A 24,371-nucleotide genomic window follows, 5' to 3' on the forward strand; every position below is an offset into this window, starting at 1 on the left:
TCCCTCACAAAAATCATAATAAATAACGCTTTTTTTAAAAAAAGCAAACTAGGCGGGGGCGCGGAGGGAGCTGCCCCGAGAGACCCGGCCAACAAGCTGCTCCGTCCTTATAGCCCTTCGCCCTACTCCCGGCCTCAGCGAGGAGCTAAGGGGGCCGAGCGCCCTCACCGCCCTCCCCGGGCCGCAGCTCTCCTTCCCGGGGACGGCCCCGCAGCTCCCTGCCGCCCGGCCGGAGCTCATCCCACCGACCGGCAGCCCCGGGCGGTGCACGGGCGGCGCAGCGGCTGGCCGCGGCCCGGCTTCCTGACGGCGCAGAGCCCTGCCGCCCCGCCCCCGGGCATCCGGTCAGCCCCGCGCCGGGGCGGGCTGCCAGCATAAAGGCTGGGCCGCCCCGCCTTGCTCGCTCGCTCGCCGCTCTTCTCGGTCTGCTCTCGCTCGCCCGCCTCGGAGCCGCCGGCCGCTGCGCCACGCCGGGCAGGCGGAGGTGCTCTCTCTGTCCTTCAGCCCAGCAGGTGGAGGTACCTGCGGCCGCGGGGGGTCCCGGTGCTGGGGCCGTTATGGGTTGGGCGTGCGCTGGGGGACGGGACAGCGTGCGTGGCCGCTCGGCGGGGGGAGCCGTGTTTCCAGCCTCCTGCCGGTGCCGGGCGCCTCCTCTCGCCCCTGCGAGGGCGGGTCCCGCTCTCGGGCGGGGGGGGGGGGCGCGGGCAGCGGTGGGAGAGAGGGGTGCTGCGGCGGGTCTCGGGGAGGCGGGCCTGAGGGAGGGCGGTGAGCTGGTGTGCCAAGTGGGAGTAAGGCAGTCCAGCATCTTGCGGGTGGTGAGGAGGGTGTTGCTGCACCTCAGTCCTTGGACTGTCTTAGCTACAGGACCACTATGTTTTTGGAGGGGTCACAACCCTCCAGATGCAGTGAGCAAGTTCATACTTGCCAAGCTCTGCTCAGGTGACTGCGTGATCAACCTTTAAACCCTTTGGCTAGCAGAGGTGTTTTGTGGTTCAGATGCCAGCCTCAATTCTGTCCCTGTGTTTTGTGAGCACTGACAAGTCTGCAAGAGCCACTCGTCTGTGAGCATTGGCACATGCACCAAGTCTGTGCTGGCAAAGTTGTCTGCACTTGAAATCTGTCTGATAAGCCATTGTAAAACCTTTGGTACTTCACTACAATATAAAAGCCCTCCATGCTTATGTCAGTGTGGATGTAGGCATATTAAAAAACAATAGGTGGCATCAGAAGGGATCTGAGATCTTACATGTGCCAAAGGCACCCTTGGTTAATTCACCTGTAAATATATCCCTGCTTACTTCAGTTGAGGAGCCAAAATCAGATAAGCGTGTTGGCTAATTTAGTTGTCCGTATGGATATGCTTGGTTACAATAGCTGGTGTAATTAGCAGTACTAATGCAGTGAGCCAGCGAGAATGGAGGACTCTTGGCCCCGTCAAAGCTGGGTTAGGTGAGAGACCTGTCAGTGGAAATCAAGCGTCTCATTGAAGGATGTGGAGTTGGTGTTCCAGCAGAAAGTCTCCTGTGGTCTGTATGCCTAAAACAACTCTACTTCTCTAAGAAAAAGTCAGTACGTCTCTAAGATCTAATGGGCCTCTGTCCTGTGTAAGCCTAATACCTGATTATTTTACTTAATAAATTACTGACATAAGTTCTAAACTGGGTTTAGGTCAAATTGTGTATTATACTTCAAAGGCAATTGCCCCTCTTGTTTTTCCATAGGGATTAACTGTAACATCCTTACCTACTCCAGAGATACCAATCTCCTTTCATGCAAATGGAGGATGTTATGTTAAGCGCATTAAGTTAGTGTAATCAAGTTAAATTCAGCAACTACATTTATTTTAAAGGTTTGTTGCTTCTGTTTTAGACTCAGCAAAGAACTTGTGTTTCCAAAAACTTGCTGGTTTTTTGATGTACATGAAATTTAATAACATTTTTCCTGTATAACTCTGGTTTTGCTTATATCTGTAGTAGCTCTATAGCTATGAGAGCGTACTACAGGAGATGTCAATATTTGCTCTAGAAAAATGTTCCTGTGCAGTTTTGATATTTCTTCCATTTCTTACTGGTGTTACTGCCTTTCATCTGTGCCAGAACCTCTGCACGCATTTTGTCCCATTTTAAAGGGAACTAAGAACAGAAAACATTCACCCTGTGACTCCTCTTCTTCAGAAAGAAGAACTTGTTTCCCTATCCACTATGTTTTTAATGAATGTTTTTCTGTTATTGGAATAGTTTAAAGATGTCCTAATGTTTCTGCCAGAAAACTTTCTGAAATAACTTGCTCTGTTCTAGCAGTGGCCTATCCCTTTTCAGGACTGGCCTTGTTTCCCACGTATAAAACCTGAGACTCATGATAACATGTGTATGTCCACATGCTAAATTTCACAAACTTTGCTCAGAGTAGCAGAGATCTAAGTAACGTGGCACTGGTCAAAGTGCTTACCTATACACATAGATAACAATGTTAACTAAGAGATGTGATCAAACTGGGCGTGTAGTGCTAAAGGTTGAAATGTAAGTGCCAGAGTGCTCTACCTTTAGCTGAGAAGGAAGATACTAATCCTTCATACCGTAGTTAGTCAAAAATCAAAACCTGCTTTGACCAAGGGTACATTTCTTGCGTAGCATTCATATGCTGGGAAATAAATAGCATTCTTTCAAGGACTTAAATGCCTGCTTGGTGTCAGCATTACTGTGATGAGTACAGACTGTGAAGTTAAATGCATAGCTGAGACAGTATGATTCAAGCCCATGACATTTGCTTAATGCTGGGAGGTGAAGAGAAGAAAGTCAACAGCTTGGCAATGCATTCCTAAACAAAACACTCTGTTCAATTGCAAAAGCAGGCTCTCCTCCATAATGGTAGTACTCGTAGTTGAAAAGCTAGAGGTGGCAGCCAGTAATTTACCTGGTGTGTTTTGGAGATTTATAAGCATATTGTATTCTGAAGCTCCCTATGCTGGCACTTTTTCAGCAGGGTTGAGACTGTGACTTGGTCTGTATATGATTTCTTGATGAGAAGGAGTGCCAACAAAGCAAAAAAAGTCATGGTCCTAGAAGGAGAATTTTTCCTGACCTCCAGTACTGCCTTGTGAGCACTAAAGTTGCTTGATCAAGCCATAAGTTTTGATTTGTAATTGCCATGCATTTCTGCTTATGATGCTCAAGGGGCAACTATCACTTTTCTGATTCTAGTTTTTGAGCCCACATTCTGCCAGAGCAGAGATGGAGACCCATGATGTGAGGGGTGGGGAATTTCTAAAGCAGGTGAGGGCAGGTGTTTCCTGCCTCTGACAAATGGTAAATCAATTGTGTGCTGCATTCTGGAGTAGAGTAGGAGCAACCTGGAGATAATACAGAAACAGGACAAATGGGTCAGATGTGCAGATGTAAGCCTATACATTTTTTTTGAAACAACATTCAGAAGCAGGCTAGAGAAAATGTTTAGAATGCATCTGAAAATGCTTTTCAATTTTGAAATATTGATGTTTGCATTTTCTCTCTTCATGGTTTATTCTATCTGGTAAACATCTTCTTTTATCAGGTATCTGAAGAAATAGCCTCAAGATGAACTTCTTCCTGGAAACATTCAAAGTCATCGGACTTACTATTTATTACTTGCTGGAGTCGCTAGTGTTCTTCGTTGTGCCTAGACGGAAGAAGAATGTTAGTGGTGAAATAGTATTAATAACAGGAGCGGCAAGTGGCATTGGAAGGCTCTTGTCTTTAAAGTTTGCCAGCCTTGGAGCCACGGTGGTTCTCTGGGACATTAATCAAGAGGGGCTCAAGGAGACAAGTAGACTGGCCAGAGAAAATGGAGCAGTGAGAGTACACTGTTACATCTGTGACTGTAGCAAAAGGCAGGACATCTACAGGGTCGCTGATGAGGTAAAGTATCTTATTTGTGGCTTTGACACTATTCTAAGATGAGTGCATGCACGTGTGTATGATGTATGATAAGTTTTAGTGACTTAAAAGCAAGAGATTAAAGTTAATTCATTCAGAACGTATTGCGCATGCTGCCTATTTCAAGAATACTGTTTTTTTAGAGTTGACTTGTGTACCTCTGTTCCTTTAAAAATAAAAAGAGCTGGTTTTCTTTTTCAGTAGCTAATTCCAACTGGGTAGCTTCTCATTCATTCAATTACTGAGCAAGCACTTACTGGTGAAGTGCAGAAAATGAATTTATTGAAGCTAAAGCAGTATTTCAAGTTCTGGCAGCCTTTTACCAAAAGTAAACCCTAAAGACCATACATTGTAAAAAGGATTAACTGCTTAGGCAATTTTCAAATAATTACATGGCTGTGAATAGATTTTTTTTTTTGCAGACTCACTTTATCAGAATTAATAAATGTATCTTGAGGTCTTACGTATTTCTTACTTTCCGTTCTGAAGAGCTTTGTAAATATAGCATGTGGTTAGATATTTTGGGCAGACTAGTAGAATTGCCAAAAGCTAAAATTGCTTAACAGTTTCCATTATAACAACCTGTTCTCATTTGCTTAAAATGTTGCTAAACTTAACTGTTGGACTAGAAAGTTTCCACAGTGAGTGTTTGCCTGAGGATGAATTCTTAAAAAAAAAAAGTTCAGCTGTCTTCCCGAACATCTGTTGGCTGAAATAATGTTCCTCTTCTAGGGCTGTTTAAGAAGCTCTAGCCTTCTGCATTTTTCTATCTGTGCAAAAATAACTAGAACAAACTTTCTGATAAGTGAAGCTTGTGCATGACTCGCAGCTTGTTAGAGGCTGGTACTAATGGTTTTGTATGCTGGTAATGCTGATTACCCTTGGTGCCCCTTGCAGCTCTGTTATGCCAGCTGAGTTGCATGTCTGCCGTCCCTGCAGAGCAGTTGCACATGTCTCACTGCAGGCCTGTAACTGTGCTTCCCGATGAACTGGGAGGAGCGGAGGAGGGGGGAGTATTGTAGTGTGAAGGACACTGGAATGAAGAAGATGGAAACTAACCTTCAGTTTTGAGGACTCAAGGGCTAGCACTTCAGTCCCATGGAGAAGAGCAGTAGCAGAGCCTTTCTGGCCAAATATAAAAAGGAGAAGAGGGTGTAGATATTTGCATGACGCAGATTAGGAATGATAAGAACAGACATAGACAGGAGTGAAGAAGTGGCGAGAGGGTCTCAGTGCATGATTCCTTGCTTATAATCTTCTGTCAGCGGTTCACTAACAGCTGATCTACATAGAAGAAAACGCTCTACTACTGTTATTTCAGAAACATCATGTCCTGCTGATGACTGTTGTAGAACCATGCTGACAACCTTCCCATCTTACTAGTGACAAAGACTTTAGTATTAGTTAGTGCTTGTTGTCACTGTTTACTTAATGTGGTGTAGTAGACTTTGGCTCATGGCGTGCAGCGTCAGCCTTTGCAAGATGAGGCAGCACAGTTCCAGATTTTGGTTTCCCCCCCGCAGTGATTCAGCTTCACGCAATGACTGGGAGTTTTGCAAGACTATAGAGAACTAAATTCATGCAGGCAGGACAGGGTATGGTTGAAAACTTTGTGCCTGATAAAACAATCTCAAAGCCAAAATGAAAGGTATGTGAACCTTAAATACCTGCTTCTGGTACTTCATCAGCCATGCAGAGGGACCAAGAAAAAGTCACTTCAGTAGGAAGAAATCCAAAAAGCCCTGCACATGTGGTGTCCTTGTTCCTTTCCTGTACCAACAGGATGAAGGACAGCTTTTGGCTTTCAAGAGCTACAGCTTAAAATTTATTTCTAATGTCCCTGTTCCAGAAGTACCCAACCCCAAAAGGAATGTGGCCTTCTCTGACCTACCCCTTCCTTCCTCAAGTTCAGCTAAACTTTAAGAATCTAGGGCTTTGAAAGAGGGAAGTAACTCTATGGTTTTTTGATCCTCCTACTTGTGAGGAAACAGAAGCCTTTTCCTCATTATCATGTTGCAAAATTGCATCTGGGCTCACATTTACTTCCAGGATCTCTCTTGCATGGTACTTTTTTGCTTATCCACTGTTTTTTCTTGCTTGTTAGTCAAGATGACCGTTTGCAGACAGTTTTCCACTTTTCTGAGAATCTTTTTTCCTGTGCAGAGGAGCAACAGTAGAAGCACATTTCCTGGTGGTGTTTCATGCTGCCTGTAAAACATCCAGTGCTTTCTTCCACCTCTTGTAGGCAGTTACGGAGGGGTTCATGGTTCTTAGAAAGTAGACACTTTGGGATGCTGTTTGCGAATCATGGGAATTGCTCACTACTAAACTTCAGTATAAAAGCATAAATATAAATACAGAAACAAACAGGAAATAGTGTTTATACCTAAAAAAGATGTTTAACCAGATCAGCTGTTTGCATAATGCTTGCCTTACCTAGGCCTAAAACAAACACCTGCAACATACTTTCCTGCACTACACAAATGGAGAGGTTTAGAGCTCTGGAAAGTTGACATTAGCTGCCTCTCCCCACCCCGCACCCCCCCCCCCCCCCCCCCAAATCCTTAATAGCTCGGGAAAAGGCTTGGTAAAGGTCTTCTGTCCTTGGCCTCAAAGCAGAGTGTGGAAGCCTGGGCTGAGTGTCCTGGCTCTGTCATGCACAGGGGAGTGCTGAGAGGAGAAGGGAATTAAAACAGCCAATTTGCTGCGGAAAGAGCTGCCACATCTAGTTAGTAGGGAAGCAGCATGAACAGAGGTGTTGTAAAGCTGGAATTATTTGTCTGGGTTGCAAGAAGGCACTTGGATGCAATTCAAAGCAGATTCAAAGTGTGACTATATTTTGGAAGACTGAGTAGAGACAGGTGGTAAAGGAAGAGCTTGTTTGGGTTTTTGCCACTAGTTAGAAATGGGATGATCAAGGTTCTGTTCTTACTTCCCTTCTCCCATCTAACCTGAATGCCCCAATTACCAAACTGTATGTACCATATCCCCCACGTTTCGTTCACACAAAAGAAGCATGACTGCTTATTCAGGTATTTGTTATTTGCCTTAAAGGGTAGATTTGGGGTGCTCGTCCAGGCTTCCAGAATTGCTAGATCATCTGACACGAGGCAGTATTAAAGCATCATTTACTAATGATTACATTTATGTCTCTGAATGCATACTATTTTTAACTTGTGATGAGGGGTACATACTCAGGTTGGTGACTAGAACAACTTATCTAAGGCTGTCTATGGAGATCATGTGGTGCTGCTTCAGAAATATTTAAATTGTTACACAACAACTTTTTGAGAGGGGAATAGACAGACAAGAATGTGTGAGCAATGACTGAGGTGGAGAGGGGCTCCGGCTGATGAATTTATTATAAAAGCTGTTCTGTATAATCCTACCAAGGCTGCTTTCTGTTTTTTAAACCCTTAGTTAACAAACACAGACAAGATTGGAACAAGTTAAGGAAGATGAGGAAGTTAAGCTAGAATAAAGGATAGGTGGTAAATTATCCTTTAATTCTTTACTGTTAAATTATCCTTTAATTCTTTACTGTTATACAGGCTAGCCTACCTGGTCTGCTTGTGCTTTCTTCAGTCACTGTAGACACCTAGCAAAGGAAACCCCATTAAGAAATGAGGTTCTGTGATCTGGAGCTGTATGGCAAGATGGCATAAAAACAACATGGTTTCCCAAAGCTACTGATCAGCACATGTTTAGCACTTGATCCGGAAATCACAAATTAAACAACATATAGAGTACTCATTTTCTTTTTCCTAGATAGCTCAGATCAATGAATTGTACTTCAAATACTGCATTAAATATTTTCTTTCTCCTTTTGAGAGCTAGCACAATATCTTGATAATAGCTGGCCTATAGTTGTTCTCTCAAGTGAGTCTGTTCATGAAAGTTCTCAGTCTGGAACTAAAATGAGAATTATACTTCCTTTTACTGAACTAAATGTGTAGATATTATTCTTTAGCCAACTTATTTTCTGGGAACTATCTTATAAGGATTCTGGTACAGTGTTAGAATTGAAGCAAATACACTAGAAATAAGCTTATGTACCGTGAGCCCCAGAAGCTCATAAGGCTTTTGCCTTCTGTGAATGCACATGTCCTAAAATCTTCCTTTATTCAGAACCCTATGGCTTTTGTTTAATTTTCATAACAAACTACTACTCTTCCTACAGTTTTCTCACTTCTTGTGTTGTCCTGAGAGCGAATATCAATGGAGACATGGTGTTCTTTCAGGCTGTCTTCATGAGAAATAAACTTGTAAAGAAACCTTTTTGTTTTGTAAGATAAGCTCTTAAGTTCCTGACCTGTAAAGTTGCTTGAAGTAGTCAAGATACTTGAATAAATAAAAAGGTTGTAAGGAGGAAATTAATTTTACAGGTGGTCTTTCTCACTGCCTATTCATATGAGGAATACTTCTTATCAAAAGTGGCCACTTGCCCAGTCTAATTCCAACACAATGAGGGCAGAAAACTCCACCTGCTCCCCCAGAAGGCTGTAGGGAAGTCTGGTTTAATATATGTGCTGTGGACTGCAAGTAAAAGTTATCACTAGTGAAAAACTACTTCGTAATACATGTCCGTGTTTAACAATCACAGCCAGGAGATGTGGAACATGTGGAAAACAGCATGAAGAATCTTGAAATACCTGGAATATTAAGATGCTACTAAGTGGCCGCTGCCCTGTGCAGCGGGAGAGATGAACCCCTGGACTGTTGGGATGCAGGCAATTAATGCTACCAACAGGGAATCCAATTTTCCTTCTGCTAATCAAAAGACTCAAGTACTGTGCAAGCTGGCTTCAGCCTTCAAGTCGTATGGCAGCACTGCTTCTGTGCTCAAGTTGCTCTGTGGAAAACACAGAGGATTTGAGTATAATGCAAGGAACCTCACAAGTGAAAGTTTAGATATTGCAGCCCTCACATAGATTTGATGTACCTGATTCTGGTGAACTGGCCCCAGGATCTATGTACTGTGCCTCACCACGTGGCATAGAAAGTGGCCCTACAAACAGAATTGCTCATTGGTTTTAAGAATTGCTCATTGGTTTTAAGATTGGTTTAAGATGGGTTTACTGTAGCAAAATACTTGTTGCGTTAGTTAAGCTCTCTGCAATAGAGACTTACCTGGAACAGTTGCAGCAAGAACCAGAGGTGCTGAAAGCAGAAGCCTGTGTGGAGTTGTTGGGCTCCACACCTCCAAAGAAAGTCCAGTTGTAAACTCAGCTCTGAAAAGGCATTAGGTGAGAACATGCAAGAACCTGAGGTGTTCGGATCCGTAACAAGCATAATAAGTTCAACTTAGTTGAAATACACAATATTTCTTTCTTATGTTTTCATACATAAAACTTGGAAAGCATGTTTGGTATTTATTGCATAATATCTGGAGGCTTTTTGTTTTAGGTTAAAAAAGAAGTTGGTGATGTTAGCATCCTAGTCAACAACGCTGGTATTGTAACTGGGAAGAGGTTTATTGATTCTCCAGAAGCGCTTGTGGAAAAAAACATGGAAGTGAACATAATGGCACACTTCTGGGTAATACCTGTACTTTGCATATATGTACTAAAACTTCCTTTTAACATGTTTTCAGTGTTAATTTTGCCTTTTGGAATTGAGGAAAATATGCAAGGATATATAGTTCTTTGTAAGTTCAGTCAGAAATGATACAAGAAATTACTTTCTGTGCCTGGGAGTCTGTAAAATAAAAAAAGTGGAAGAATGGATCCTTTGGGGACTTTTGGGGTAGGTAGGTGGAAGCAAAACTGCTTCGTATTTAGAAATACTCTCAAGAACTGAAGTTTACCATCTGCTAAATTCTGAAGCTAGTCATATGTTATAATCCCTCAATATTAATTGACGTGAAGCAGGCCCAGCCTTAAAGTTGCTGCTCTAGTAACAGAGAAGTGTTCAATTCTGATAGTTGCTTTGTGGTTATGATAGTTTCAGTAAGAAACACCACATGTTCAGGCAACGCTCTTAATAAGTGGGGCTTTTGTCCAAAATGAGTAACTTCATGTGCTTTTTCTTCCTTCCAGGGAAGGCAGGTCATCTATATGGTGTTCCTATCACAAAGAATTGCAAAAGGGATGTTAAAAAATGCTTCAGTTTCTTCAAAAATAAATCTAATCACAAAGATGAAATGAATTTAATAGGAGGAAGACATGAAATTCAAATTTTTGCCATTTTACAAAATTTGCAGTGAACACAATTCTTATTTGAAACATTGCAGTGCTGAACTTTAGGCTGAAAGAAACTTAACTAGCTGAAGCTATACCTTTAGCTTTCAGCAAGTTACATTTGTCTTCGGTGTTGAGGAGAAAGTGGTACTGGTGGGGCCTGGAAAGTCCCAGCTTAGTAGTTGAAGGTTAGAGTTCAAACAACTGTTTTTTCTTTTTTTTTTCCCTCCCTCCCTTCCCCCCCTCTTCCATAATGGAAGGGGGGGAAGTTATTTAAACTGTAGGGAGAATTTCTTTAATAACAACCCCTTCAAAATACTATAGCATGTAGCTTTCTTAGTAAAATGTTTCATTGCAACTCTGACTTACATTGCAGACTTACAAAGCCTTCCTCCCAGCAATGATGGCCTCTAACCACGGACACTTGGTTAGTATTGCAAGCTCAGCGGGACTGACTGGAGTTAATGGTCTTTCAGGTAGTGTATTAAAGCTAATGTTCATTTAGACAATTAGTTTGATTTAAACTCTGCAATCAATGCTCATGAAAAAAAATCCTAATTTTGAGTTTCTGGGTCTTTGCGTATAGGTAAAGCAAATGGTCATATTTTCAAACCAGCTGACCTTAAATAGACTATTCCTTTCAAAAGAGTCTTCCAGATGCTCAGCAGGGCTGTGAAATAGGTTTTTCTGCCAAGGAAGTTAGAGGATCTAGGAGCCATGTAGAACTTGGGAAACTGAGAACTTCAATGTTGTTAAAGTTAACCTGCAGGTATTTTGTGGGGAAGAGGCCTCTCTTCCTGCCCCCCCTCCCCCCCCCCCCCCATGTTCTCAAGCTAAGCAGAGTCCTGTACAGGTTTCCCTAACTCAAAGAACTACTAAAATCCAGATGTGGTACAGAGGCAGAGGTACGATATCTCATTTTACATTCTCTGTCTCTCAGCCATTCATTCAAGGGGACCCATACAGTGATGCAAAGAAAGTGTTGAGATTAGGGCAAACTCTGAAGGCATTTCTGGAAAACGTATACAAAGGGAGAGGAAAATGAAATAAGGTGACATAGCAGTAAAAGAAATCTGGCTTCAAGGCAGTGATAATGAAGACAAATTGAGTTTCAAGTTGAAACCACATTAGAGAGTCTTGAAAGCTTGAGTTTGATGCATAAGAATCCAGTGCATGGATTCAAAGATAAGGTCTGGTATGAAAAGATAATTTCATTTGCTATTGTTCAGTAGAGAGTGGAAAGGTGATAGCAGGGGTGCAATGAGAAACTCTGTCTGCCAGTCTAGAACAACAGTTAACTTAAGAGAGGAAAAGTAAAGAAGTTAATCACATCAAAGGCAAATTTTATTGGTAACCTAATCCTGAAAACAGTTCCTACTCTGTTGTAAAGTATTTTAATATCGGACAGTATTTTTCTGCAGGTACTGTGTATATATCATTTCTATACTATAGTGCTGCTGCTGTATACTGAAAAAAAAACCCACAAAAAAATGCACAAAAAAACCCAAAACAAAAACCCCATGGCTAGTTTACTTGCTAGAGCATAGTTTTGTCCCTGTTCTCTGTCAAAAACTGTTACAGCTCCTGTGTACATGTTCAGTGGTAGGACTTACTGAACCTGTTTTTTTTAATCAGTAAATTAAAATGTTTAACTGCAATTAATGTTTTATTTATTTTACAGATTACTGTGCAAGTAAATTTGCAGCAGTTGGTTTTGCAGAGTCAGTTGACTATGAGATGAGAAGTCTGGGAAAGACTGGTGTTAAAACCACAATTGTGTGTCCTTACATCATAAACACAGGAATGTTTGATGGCTGTAGAAGCAAGTGAGTAAACTCTTGTGAGGTTTTTATGCAACTTGCATGTTTAGCATGCTACGTACTCCTATTTCCTTTATGAAAATCATGAGCTAGGCTTTTCTCTGCTTGTGTTATTTTTAGGGCCTCAGATGGGTCTTAACAGTGCTATCCAGTGACTGAGTAACCCAAATGGCAAAGCCCTCAGTACTTTACTATTCATTTAAGCTGAAACGTGAAACATAATTGGTGTCCTTTCCCCTGCAGAAGCCAAATGCTCCAGTTGTCCTCTCTGGTTTCCAAACTCCCATTCACATCCTGAAAGCAGTGGCATAGCTTTGCTCAGTATGCTTGTATAATGACAAATTTAGGAGCTAACTAGAAGCCTAGTGTGTCTTAATATGAGGACTATGTGGATTTCTCTTGTTATTTTCCCTTTGTATGATCTCTCACAATGGCCACTCACTGTCTAACATAACGAAGGTTCTGTTGTTCACAGGATTTGTGGTATTTATTTCTTCTTTTAGTTGAATAACTGCAAAATGGAGGCTTATTTTGAGTAAAATATGAATCCAAAGCAATTTGTATTATAGTAAGAAATGTATTCTCTTCCAGGTGGCCAAATCTGATTCCCACTCTGGAGCCAGAGTATGTGGCTGAGAAGATAATCACTGCTATTCGGCAGGACCAAGAAATATTGCTGCTACCACGCAGTCTTTATGTTTTACTCTCTTTAAAAAGGTAAGTTATGCCTCTCCTTCTTTTCCTCTATCTCTTTTCTGTCCAGGGATGTTTCAGCTATTTTTTTTTTGACTAAAAGCGCAAACCAGGCTTCTACTTGTTGGTGTGAATCTTCATTAAGTTCAGCACATTTCTGGAGGTTTCTTTTTTTCATTTCTAGGGGTTCGGTCTACCCTTGGACCACAGAACAATGACAGAAATGTCTAACTGATTTGCTGACTCCACTGGGGTGCAGTCTTACTGTGGGCTGTAGAGACTGGGCCTGCTCCTCAGTAACTGCATATCTGGTGTCTTGGCCCCAGCATTAGGGCACTTCTGACCCTGTTGCAAGCCAGGTTGGGGAATTGATCTGTCTAATAACTCAGGCTGCCAAATGAGTGTAATGGATATTTTGAGAGGACCAGTGGTACTGTATTCTAGAGAGTATACTGTCTTTGCCAGTATTAGCCAGGTAAAACTAATTCTGTGACAAAACTGCACAACTCTTCTGATGTCTGTTTTGGTCTCTTTTTTTTTTTTCCCTCTTCAACTCCCCTACCTTGCAGTAGCGTACCAGTGAAAATATCTGCTCTCCTTTCGGACTATTTTGGGACCCTCCATATCATGGATAGCTTCAAAGGTCGAGCGAAGAAGGACTGAAAAAGCGCAAAATTCGGAGACCAGCAACTCTGAAGTGGACCTTGTTAAAGGTGGTGGTGGGAAAGGTCTGCTTTTCTAGCAGCTGTGAACTTAAGGTGCCTCACTTCTCATTAGTAACAATTTTTAAGGAAATTGCTTTTTAATTGGCTCTTAATCAACAGCTTTCACTTGAACTATTTTTTTAATCCAGTGAACTGTTTTCTTTTCACCGCATTATGGAAATACATTAATTGAAATTAGTTCCTTTGGTTATGTCTGTTATAATGCCTTAAATATGATTCTGCATCACAAACTAATAACTGGCAACTTTGGGGGGGGAAGGGACCAAGAAAACACATGTATTTGGCAGGGAGCCAGGAAAGCCTCTAGTGAACCTGACTTTTCGCTGCCATTCACTGAACCATGAGGTGGGGCTGTACTGCTGGTGCCGTTACCATTCCCTGGTAAGCTGAGGAATTCAAGAGCTTCCTGAAACAACAGATTTGAATTTGTACAAATGGAAGTTTTGTGAAATGAAAATATGTGCTGTGTTGGTACAAAACCAATGAAATAAATTTTTGGAGGTGGTGATCTTGGGACTCACAGATGACTATGGATGTTGGGGCAGGGAGGGGGAAGCATGTAAATTATGTATTTGTGCTGCTAATCTACTTTTTGTCTAATTCATTTTAAAAGCTAATACTATGCCTGCAACTTTGTAGTAGAAGTCTTTGTATCTTCAAAGTGCAGTATTTTAAGAAAAACTTTAAATTTTCATCTCCTAAGCAGAATAAACTTGTAGTTATAAAGCATAAGACTGCCAGTCTAGGTGGGCTATCAAACGTCTTGCCAAGTAAGACACTAAGCTACTAAAAGGAAAGGTATTACATTGTATAATCAGGGCTTCTCTTGGGATTATTTCAGAAAGGAATGATGCTGATAGAAGTAGAATGAATGGGATCATTACAGCCATAGCTTGAGTAACAGCGTTATGTTTTGCTTCTCTGAATTGGGCGGCAGGTTGCCTTGTGTCTACGGAGATTTGTTTTACTTTCCCTTTACTCTTAGGACTATCCATTTATTTTGGACATATGCTGAGGAGGCCTTGCCCTTTTTGACAATGGCCACTTAAAAAACTGAAAGCCCCCTTGACTTTTTTCTTGTTTTGGATTTACCAAAAGATTATACCTTAAATGTATGTCATTTATGAACATGCTGGCTAAGCCCACCTCATGTCACAGTACTCTACTGGCAATTGGTAACACCTGCAAACTAAGACTAAAATGCATTAGCATGCAATTGATTGAAGGACAGTGTGGAGAAAAGGGTGATTTTTTTTTAATGGTTTATTTTTCCCATAATGGCCTAGAAACTACCTTCATTTCCCTTGTCTATACAATTAGTGAGGTTTACCAGTGGAGAAAGGTTTACATAGAACTACTTTACTACTGATGAGCAAGAAACCCTGAGTAAAAGAAGCGTGTTAAAAATAGCCTTACCTTTATGACAGATTGATGAGAGTTAGAATTCAGATTGACGAAGAAAAGATTTGTCTTACTGTCTTTTCAGATCTGCAGCTTTGCTACCTCACAAATTCTGCTCATTTTTTCAGTACACTTCAGGAAATGAAAATTACTAATTAAAAAACAGATATTGCCTGAGTGTGCTGTCCAAATGTACATTGCACTGTTCACGAAGTCAACCACTAATAACTGTGCAGTATATCTGCGTCTTGTAGACTCCTCACCTTTTTACGCTAACAGAGCACACTTTTCCTCCTAACTATGAAATACTAGGTGTGCAGGATTCTGGAGCAAAGGAGGAGAGAAGTGGATTATACATATGAACAGTATGTATCAAAGCTCTTGTGAAAGCAAGCAGCTTTTCATTCTTAGTGTCTCTGCTTTCAATTTCCCTCAGCAGAACATGTTCACAATGAGTCTGGCTGTGGGATTTGTGGATTCTCAGCAGGTTCAGGTTTGTCACACCACTGGGAGGACCTTACCTGATAATCTGTGCCAGAGAAGTACATCTCCATAGGGATTTTACTGCTTCACAGAATCTTTGAGCTTGGAAAGGACCTCTACTCAGAGCAAGGTCCATTAGAGGCGGTTGCTCAGTACTGTGTCCAGTCAAGTTTTGACTTGACATCTCTAAGGCTGGAGGCTCTACAACTTCTCTGGGCAGCCTGTTCTAGTGTTTCTTCACGCTCAGTTTAAAAACAAATAAATGAAAATTATGTTTAAATGGAATGTACTCTCTTCCAATTTGTGCCCATTGCCTCTCGTCCTTTCAGTGGATACCACTAAGACTCTGGCTCTGTTTTACACCTTCCCATCAGGTACTTATGCACATTGAGCCTGAGCCTTTTCTTCTATAGACTGAGCAGTCCCAGCTCTCTCAACCTCTCCCTGTATGACAGGTGCTCCAGTACCTTAATTGTCTTTGCGGCCCTTCACTGGAGTCACTCCAGTATGTTCTCATCTTTTAGAGACCAAGTTCTGTAGTAGGTTGAGTGTGCATAATCTGTCATACAGAGCTTCCCTGGAAAATCTCTGCTAGCTAGCTGTCCTGGTAGGCGTACACAAGTATTGCTTTCATGCAAGTGTGCTGCTACTGCTTTGAATAGTGGTCACTGTCAAGTTACTTTGTGTGACTGGAGGATAATAGCCTATCCTCTTGGTGGTTTTGATCTCCCACGCTTCCTGAGATGGCATGACAGATATGTAGAGTTGTATCCTGGAGGTCAAACACACAAATCCTTCCGCTGTGTTCAGGAGGTGGTATGGGGGTGAGTGTTTGGATCTTCAAGTGACATATGAACTTCTTGAGATAAAAGATGGCTTACTTCCAGCATAACAATGATCTTGATTGATTACTTTCCTGATGCCAAGAAGGACTCTTCTTGCTGAGAGCAGGAGGAAAAACTCACAGAAGGATCGCTGTGAGACCCAAACAAGAAGGTAGAACATGAAATGGAAGAGCATCTCAGTTGTGACAGCATCATGTCTGACAACAGCAGGGGACTGCTTTCTGAAGTACATCAGGCAGCTTCCACAAAGGAATTCTTGGTTTCATGACCTTTCCTTGAAACTTTAAATGGTCTCTAACAAAATGACTGGGTCCAAATTTGACTGGGATGGCTGCATTGGCTTGACAGTCACCGATACAGTGATTCAAACAAAGACAGTCAAGAACATGGTATTTTGTTGCCTGTTGTATTTCTTTTCCATGTGAGTTCATATTCCTGTGGTAGCAGAAATCTTACTATCCTCTAATGCTTCAAAGCACAGAGACTATAATTTTTCTTGGCACTAACTTGATCCTCTGAAAAAGACTGAGGAGGAAAACAACAAAAAAAAATAGCAGCTGAGATTACAGGCTCTATTATTATGTATTTTATGAGTTTGGAAATCATACCCAAGAGGAATATGCAGCTGCTTGGAAGCTGGTCTTCATGGTGGTCTGATCTCATTTCAGGAAGGAACCAGGCAGGATACCTCTCTTCTGGTAACTTTCCTAGGGGCAGTTGATCTTCTGAAGACACCTATGTGGACTGCATGCTTTGCTAAGCAGGTGTCTAAAACCATAGGCTTTGTAAAATAAATCTTCTAACAAAATAAATTAGCTTCTCTGACTGAGTTTTTCTTCGCTGTGACAGTCAGGAGAGACAGTTTTGGATCCACAGCTATCAGATATTCCAGGAGAATGCAGAACTACTGTCTCTCTGGTGAGACTTAGCGCAGGGTCATTGATGCTTCAGTAGGTGGGGGAGCATTACAGGCAGTGGCTTTTGTCTAATCTGTGTATAACACACTTTCTCTGTAGTCCTAGGTGTCTCCAGCTTGACAGATCTTTTCTCTGCCTGCCAAAGCCACCAAGCTCACAGCCTGAAGTTGCGCAGATAGCATATACCTAGGAAAACATAGCTTTGTCTAGGGAAGAGGGGTGGAAAAAAAAAAAAACCTTCACACCTTCTTTCTTTGCCCTTAGCAATATTCACACTAGGAATAAGAGGGTCCTCATGATCTGGACACAGATATACAAGAAAAGGGTATGACAAAGTCATAGGTTACATGCCAAAGTGCCTTGCGGTGTTGGGTCTGCTGGGTGGTTACTGCTCAATCAAAACACACCTTGATTTTTGGTATAGCTGTGTTGAGAGATGTCACCCTTATCCAAGGTGGTGAAAAACTACATCTAATTAAGGAAACATGGTTCTGTAGGACTTGTGTTGGGATAGTCTTCCACACTCCCTGCCCAGGAGGGAAGAATTACAGAAAAGACCCAGGAGAGGCAGAGCCCTAAGACAGGGTCTGGCATATTCTGACACTTCCTCCTCTCCATGTCTTGAGGTCCAGAGGCAGCATCCCTGGCTGTGGCACGGAAAGAAGAATCAACAGAGCCAGAACATGAGCAGCAGCAACAGTACTGTCAGCAGATGCAGCCAACAGAAAAAAAAAAAAGAGGTTTTTGATGAACACGTTTTGTCTGGTGGCACCATAAATTTCATGCCGTGAAGGTGCCATGATCTAGGCTATGAAACTTAGGTGATGGTGCAGCCCCACTGGGGAGGAATCTGCATCACCTGTATTACGTGCATCACTGTAAAAGCAGCTTGCTCAGAGACTAATGCAGAGTGAGATGTGATGGTTGAGGAATCTGTTGAGCCTGCAATCCTCAATGATTATTGCCCAGAAGTGGGAATTCTTGGTGGAGGGCTAATAAGGAGGGTCTTCTCTATATTCATTTTAGAAAATACAGTTTGCATTACTTATTGGTCTGTCTGCATATTTCTGGCATGATAATGGTTGACCCTGAAGCACGCTCATACAATGCACCATGCACAGTTAATTAAATTCCAAAACTGATTTGAGTCATGCTACAGTTAATGCAAAACGGCATACCTGTGTTTTGGGAAGCTTCTAACAACTTAATTTAAGAGAAAGCTGTCAGTTCCAAGTAATCACATCTGTAAAGGATGTGTATCCAGAAGGAAGAAATCTCACCAGAATAGCCAGGTGAGGTGCTTGTTTGAAGTGTTCCCTTCAGGAAGTATGTTATTTCCACGCTCTGGTATTGAGTCCGTCTGTAACAGAGGATGGGAGTAAAATGACAAGGTATCTAGTTGAAATCTTCTGTGTTACAACTCCCTAAAAAAATGAATACCAAGTTAATTTCACAAAAAAATTAAATACTTGAAGCAGGTAGAGCTTGCTTGTAGAAATTGTCTCCACCTGCAGCAACAGGCAGAAATCTGTTTCCAACCTTGCTTCTGAGCCAAGGACTTGGAAGACAGCTATGAAGCTAGTTTCTTCAACTTATTTTTTTTCATTGCCAATGAAATGGCTGACTGCCTTCACTCATGCTTTTAGATACAGATAATTTTATCTGCAATAATATTTATATTAACACTTCAAAGATTATAGATTGGTCCTTAGCATTCAGATAATTAAAAACCCAAAGTATCTTTGCTTTTAATTTGTGCGTGATTGTAACTCTGCCTGTGTAAAACAGGTCAGGTTTTCAGATTTCCTTGAAAGGGGAGAGAGCACTTAAACAACAACTTCACGTTCAAGGAATAATGTCCTGTCATTTGCTTCTTCCTAGATTTGGAGAGAGGCAGCTAGTTGATAGGATAGTTTGATAGGAGAGAGCTACAGTTTCCAAAGTGGAAAAGCACCTTAGAGAAGGCGGCTGGAGGACAGATGAAAAAGTAGTGAGGAAGTTTATTTCACCAGTTCAAATGGGAGTTCACGAAATACGTGGAGGGATGCAAGAAAAGAGGGAAGGGTGATATTGGTGATGAGTAATTAGTTGGTACATGGTCTCCTTATGGGAAGTACCAGAAGACATCCTTTTGGTCCACAGGATTCTTGAAAGCTGGACCTGTTTCTACTGTTTTAGAGAATTTCCTGAGCTAAAAAAGGGGTAGGTTAGCGTTGTGTCTTAAAGTCTCAAACAAGGTGTTTTGTAAAGAGGATAAGCAGAGGGTTGGGCATTTTGGAAAAGCAGAATATAGGACGGGGGGGAGGGGTGTCTGTATATATCTACACATACATACTATACATATATACTTCAATTATACATGTATGAAGTATACTTCAATTATACATACAGGAAGTATAATTTTTAAGTTTTGTTTGGACTCTGCCTGTACAGAGGTAAAAAGAGGCAGATCAGAGCTGTTGTGAGTGAAGGAGCAACATGCCCCCTTCCTGAGGCAGACAGGAAGACTTCAAAATCCACCCCCTTTTCAAAGTCTTTTTAACTAGTTTTTGCAATTTGGTATGCCATATCAGGCTCGAGCTTTACATCTGAGGCCATGTAGTGACTTGCCTGTGCAATGCTTTCCCTCTTGGATTAAATAATCTCTTTAAAAATAGCAGGCATTTTATGGGGTAGCACCCTGACTGCTAAGAACCCACACTAAGGAGACACTGGCACGTTCACATCTTTTTTTTTATTCACCTAGTCACAAGGCCAGCCTTTTTGCCATTATTTTTTTAGAACATGACACAGAAATAATGAATTTTTCACATCCGAAGGAAGAGCTGTTGCATTATTTCCACTGTGGAGGCCTGTCCTGTGGTTTTTTTTATATGTATGATTTTTGTCTTACTGTATTACAGCAGACAAAGCCACAAAGACGTACCATGAATATCCATCCATGTTCTCCACCTGAGTTACAGGTTGGTTTGGGGTTTTTTTCTCTTTTTAATAGTGTTCTTTTAATATCCAAAAAGGAGCACTAAAAGTACACACAGATCAAGGGAACAAGCTAGGAGAGATGTTCAGGGATCGCACCATTCCTTGGCTGAGGATTTCAGAAGAGATATAATAGAACAACAAATTATGCCTTTACAAACCAAATACGAATTCTCTTAACTATTTTGAAGCACCTGATCTAGCCACTTTGAAATCCAGGAAATAATCACCCTGAAGAAATCTACTACTTCTTCTTCTTTCTCCACTGTGTAAGCAAGCAAGAAGCTTCGACTTTGTTGGGATACATTGATAATATCTGCTAATCAGGGGCAGAATGGTCCTGCATCGAACTTTCATCAACCAAATATTCATGAGACTGCATCAGTAATGACTTACTAGCACTTCAAGATTTCTGGAAATTCCTTGGCTCTCGTCCTATTACCACTCCCAAGTTGGACCGTAAGGAGACTTGGATGGAAAATATTAAGAACCTTTGTATTTTGTCTGCATAGAGAAAGGACTGCTATAAATTGACTGCTGTTATATTAGAGCTTTTTAAAGAAGACTAGCAAAATGGATTGATTGTAAATGGAGTATAATCCCTTAAGAAATAAGATCCCTCTTAACAAAAGCAATTATCTTATGAGAAAAAAAAATACCTGTAAACTTACATACACATACACTATGCTTAACTTTTGAATAAAGTTAATAGAATGGTAAATAGCTTCACTAGTCTGGAGACTTCCAACACTAAAATGGCTGATGGTTTGAAAATGAATTGAGGTAGAAAGACAAAAAAAGGCAAATCACAGTCAGTACAATGCTGATAATACTTGTTTGGCTCTAAGATTTGTGTGTGCTGTCTTGCAACTAAGCACGCAGCTTAGCAGTGGCTTTTCACTGAGGTTGGAATGGTATTAGAGTACACAGTATTACATGCCACTTAGAGATGTATGTGTACCCTTGCATTTGTTTTTCTGCAGATATTTGGATATCTGCATTCTGCGTGTGGTGATGTTTTGGAACATTACCTCTGCGTGTAAGAATCTCAAATAGCATCAAGTCCAATGTCTGCTATTCCAGACAATGGAATATTGTTTAATATTAAAGATGTGGGATGTTCATTGAAAAATATGTGAAGGAATGCCTTTGAGTAAATCTCATATCTGTTTCTCAAATAACATGCTTATCATAAGACTAATTTGAAGGCTTATTGAGAGACAGCAAGTATGATTATAGGAGCAAACCTGGCTCATATTGGGATTCTGCCATGTCCTTGGAACTTCCCCCACAAAAATGTTAATACAGTCGGACTTGTTCCAAAAATAAGAATTGATAGAATTACACTTCTTCATTTAGCTTGGTCCTGCCAGGTGATGAACCCTCTGACTTTGCCACAATGAGGAGTTACACAGATACATAACTTTGAATAATCCTTTTTGGCACTGTTTTCTCTACCCTACGTGACTAAAAATTTAACCATCTGTGCTGGTTTTGGCTGGGGTAGAGTTAATTTTCTTCATAGTAGCTAGTACGGGGCTATGTTTCGGATTTGTGCTGGAAACAGTGTTGATAACACAGGGATGTTTTCGTTACTGCTGAGCAGCGCTTACACAGAGTCAAGGCCTTTTCTGTTTCTCACATCACCCCACCAGCGAGGAGGCTGGGGGTGCACAAGAAGCTGGGAGGGGACACAGCCGGGACAGCTGACCCAAACTGACCAAAGGGATATTCCACACCATATGACGTCATGCTCAGCATATAAAGCTGGGGGAAGAAGGAGGAAGGGGGGGACGTTTGGAGTGATGGCGTTTGTCTTCCCAAGTAACCGTTACGTGTGATGGAGCCCTGCTCTCCTGGAGATGGCTGAACACCTGCCTGCCGATGGGAAGCAGTGAATGAATTCCTTGTTTTGCTTTGCTTGCGTGCGCGGCTTTTGCTTTATTAAACTGTCTTTATTTCAACCCACGAGTTTTCTCACTTTTACCCTTCCGATTCTCTCCCCCATTGCACTGGAGGGGAGCGAGCGAGCGGCTGTGTGGTGCTTAGTTGCCAGCTGGGATTAAACCGCGACACCATCATTGTGCAACCATTGGTTTGCAGGAGGATTTTGGCTCAGAGGACCCTGACAAAAATGATAGGAAATATCTGTTCGGAAAGGGTGATCTTGCCAACCAGCTGAACAGGGGCCATGATACTGCTGCTCTCCACAGGGGAGGGAGGAGAGCTGAAGATGTGCTTTTCTTGAGGATGGAGCCAATCCCCAAAAATAGATTAAGCCGTACAACAAAGAGGCTGGATGTAAACAACATCTAGCAAAATAATTGCCATTGTAGATAAAGCTTAGTTTTTTCCTTTGCACTTACTAAATTCTATCCTCTTGATGGTGGGCAGTCAAAGTAGCTAGCTGTGACTATATTTTCTTCAAATTTCAGCCACTCAGGGAACTATTGCTGGTTAGATTAAGTAGTACAAATCTGTACCACAGCAGGTGGAGAACAAAGTGCATGCTGGTTCTTGCCAAGGCTCACAACAGAGACTTGGAGATGATCTTCTCACAATGTCTGCTTGCTTGGCAGCAGGGGCGGTTGGTGCTACTGTCACTGAAAACAGGCAGCTGGCTTATACACTACTTTTCTTTGATTATTAAGGGGAAGAAAGTACCGACACTGAAAGAAATAGTCAGAAAGGCCCATTGATCACATTAGTTAAAAATTCTTGTGGTAAACTAGCATTGTTTTGTATCTCTCAAACAGCCTCTGTTTGCAATGACCTGTATTGTTATGTGGGCTGGAGGGATCAAGGATGAAGGAAAATTGTCCAAGTAAATGCTGAATGTGAATGAAAAAATAAGAACGCCTCCCTTAATGCCAGGAGGTAAGGGCTTATTTTCTGTAGGGTAGGAAATCAGACACTGGACTAAAACAGTTGTATAGGACCATCCTAGACGACACCTTTGTAAGCATTATATGGAAAATTTGGAGTATGGTGGCCTCCCTGGGATCCAGTGGCACCTCACATAGCGTCTCCTCACATCTCGGGCACCCCTTGGACTTTGCTTGACGTTCCCTCTGTTCGTGCCCTGCGCTGCCGCTGTCCCCCTTCTGTCTCTGAAGCCCGTGCTGCGTGAACATTTACAGCATGTGCTGGGCTTCAGCGTGTTCGCAACCTGTGCAATGGCTGTAACTTTGATACTGTGCACCCATGACTTACGAGGAGCGGCTGACGTCACTTGGTTTGTTCAGCTTGGATAAGAGAAGGCTGAGGGGTGACCTCCTCGCAGTCTACAACTTCCTCAAGGGGGGCAGCGGAGGGGGAGGTGCTGATCTCCTCTCTCTGGTGACCAGCAATAGGACGCGAGGAAATGGTATGAAGCTGTGTCAGGGGAAGTTCAGGACCTTAGGAAAAGGTTCTTCACTGAGAGGGTGGTTGGTCGTCAAACAGGCTCCCCAGGGAAGCGGTCAGAGCACCAAGCCTATCAGAGTTCAAGGAACGTCTGGACGACGCTCTTAGTCATGGTTTAGTTTTGGGTAGTCCTGCAAGGAGCAGGGAGTTGGACTCAATGATCCTTATGGGTCCCTTCCAACTTGAGATATTCTATGAAACAGCTGTAAAGGACATTTAGACTCGCCACATAGTGACAATAGGTTCTCCATGTTTTTCTCCCTACCAGCTGGTTGGACATGTGCAGTCCTGTGGGGATGTAGAGCCTGGCAAAGTTTTCCATGTGATTTTTAGTTTTTCTCCTGTCTTTCTCCACCATCACCAATCCAGAAAACAGTAATTTGAAATAGCAAGATTTCAGAAGGCTTTTCTAGATCTCATCTCTTTTGGGGAACAATCTCTCTGGTTGGAAATATTCCATTACTTTCCATGTCGCCAACTGGAAAACAGTGAAACATCCCTGACCAGTATTTCTCCAGTTACATTCACCGACTGGTTTCCTGCTAAAGAAAGCTTTACAGCAATGCCTGTGAAAAGCCCTATCATGAACGAGCAGCTGCACAAAGGAGCTTTTATTAAGCAAGATCTCAACAGGGATTGTTGAAATTACAGTAAAAACTATGCAACCACGTCTAATTGCAGCGAATCTAGGTGCGCAAGCAGGAAAATTCTCCCAGCAGCAGAAGACAATTTTCTTGTTAGTCTGCCTTGACAGGTCACTGTTGCTTGAGAAAATGGAGCCAAGCTATCACTTTTAGCACTTCAGCAGGTGATTCACCAGCAGCTGAGTCATCCCTGTCCAAGGCTAGCACAGCCAAAACCCCGGGAGGGGTGGACGGCTAGGGAAAGGAAGCACAACAAACCTTCCTCCACTAATTCATGCCATCTGGGAATGACAGCCCATAGGCCTGCAGCTTTATTTGCAAAATACTGTTTACAGTTTTTATTACAAAGTCCATAGGGAGAAAGACTTA

General features: G+C 42.1%; 1 protein-coding gene across 2 annotated transcripts; it reads left to right on the plus strand.

Annotated features, from left to right (window-relative positions):
* Window positions 1–383: 383 nt before the first annotated feature.
* On the plus strand, window positions 384–13,959 carry LOC143156347 (epidermal retinol dehydrogenase 2-like). Of its 2 annotated transcripts, none has more exons than XM_076329684.1 (7): window positions 384–518; window positions 3,550–3,893; window positions 9,318–9,449; window positions 10,467–10,566; window positions 11,772–11,916; window positions 12,502–12,627; window positions 13,173–13,959. In XM_076329684.1, exons 2-7 carry the CDS (start codon window positions 3,573–3,575, stop codon window positions 13,264–13,266), a joined length of 918 nt encoding a protein of 305 aa, XP_076185799.1. In that variant the 5' UTR covers window positions 384–518; window positions 3,550–3,572; the 3' UTR covers window positions 13,267–13,959. The 2 variants fall into 2 exon arrangements, with proteins under 2 accessions (XP_076185799.1, XP_076185801.1); XM_076329686.1 differs by having other exon boundaries at window positions 384–512.
* Window positions 13,960–24,371: the final 10,412 nt, after the last annotated feature.

Source organism: Aptenodytes patagonicus, chromosome 2 (genome assembly GCF_965638725.1).
Source record: "Aptenodytes patagonicus chromosome 2, bAptPat1.pri.cur, whole genome shotgun sequence".
Taxonomy (NCBI): domain Eukaryota; kingdom Metazoa; phylum Chordata; class Aves; order Sphenisciformes; family Spheniscidae; genus Aptenodytes; species Aptenodytes patagonicus.

What these genes read in the sequence shown, in the direction of transcription:
- LOC143156347 (XM_076329684.1), top strand. Translation starts at nt 3,573, where the DNA reads ATGAACTTCTTCCTGGAAACATTCAAAGTCATCGGACTTACTATTTAT. An exon ending in TCTACAGGGTCGCTGATGAG is followed by an intron (nt 3,894 to 9,317) that starts GTAAAGTATCTT and finishes TTTTTGTTTTAG; the next exon opens with GTTAAAAAAGAAGTTGGTGA. An exon ending in TTTGATGGCTGTAGAAGCAA is followed by an intron (nt 11,917 to 12,501) that starts GTGAGTAAACTC and finishes ATTCTCTTCCAG; the next exon opens with GTGGCCAAATCTGATTCCCA.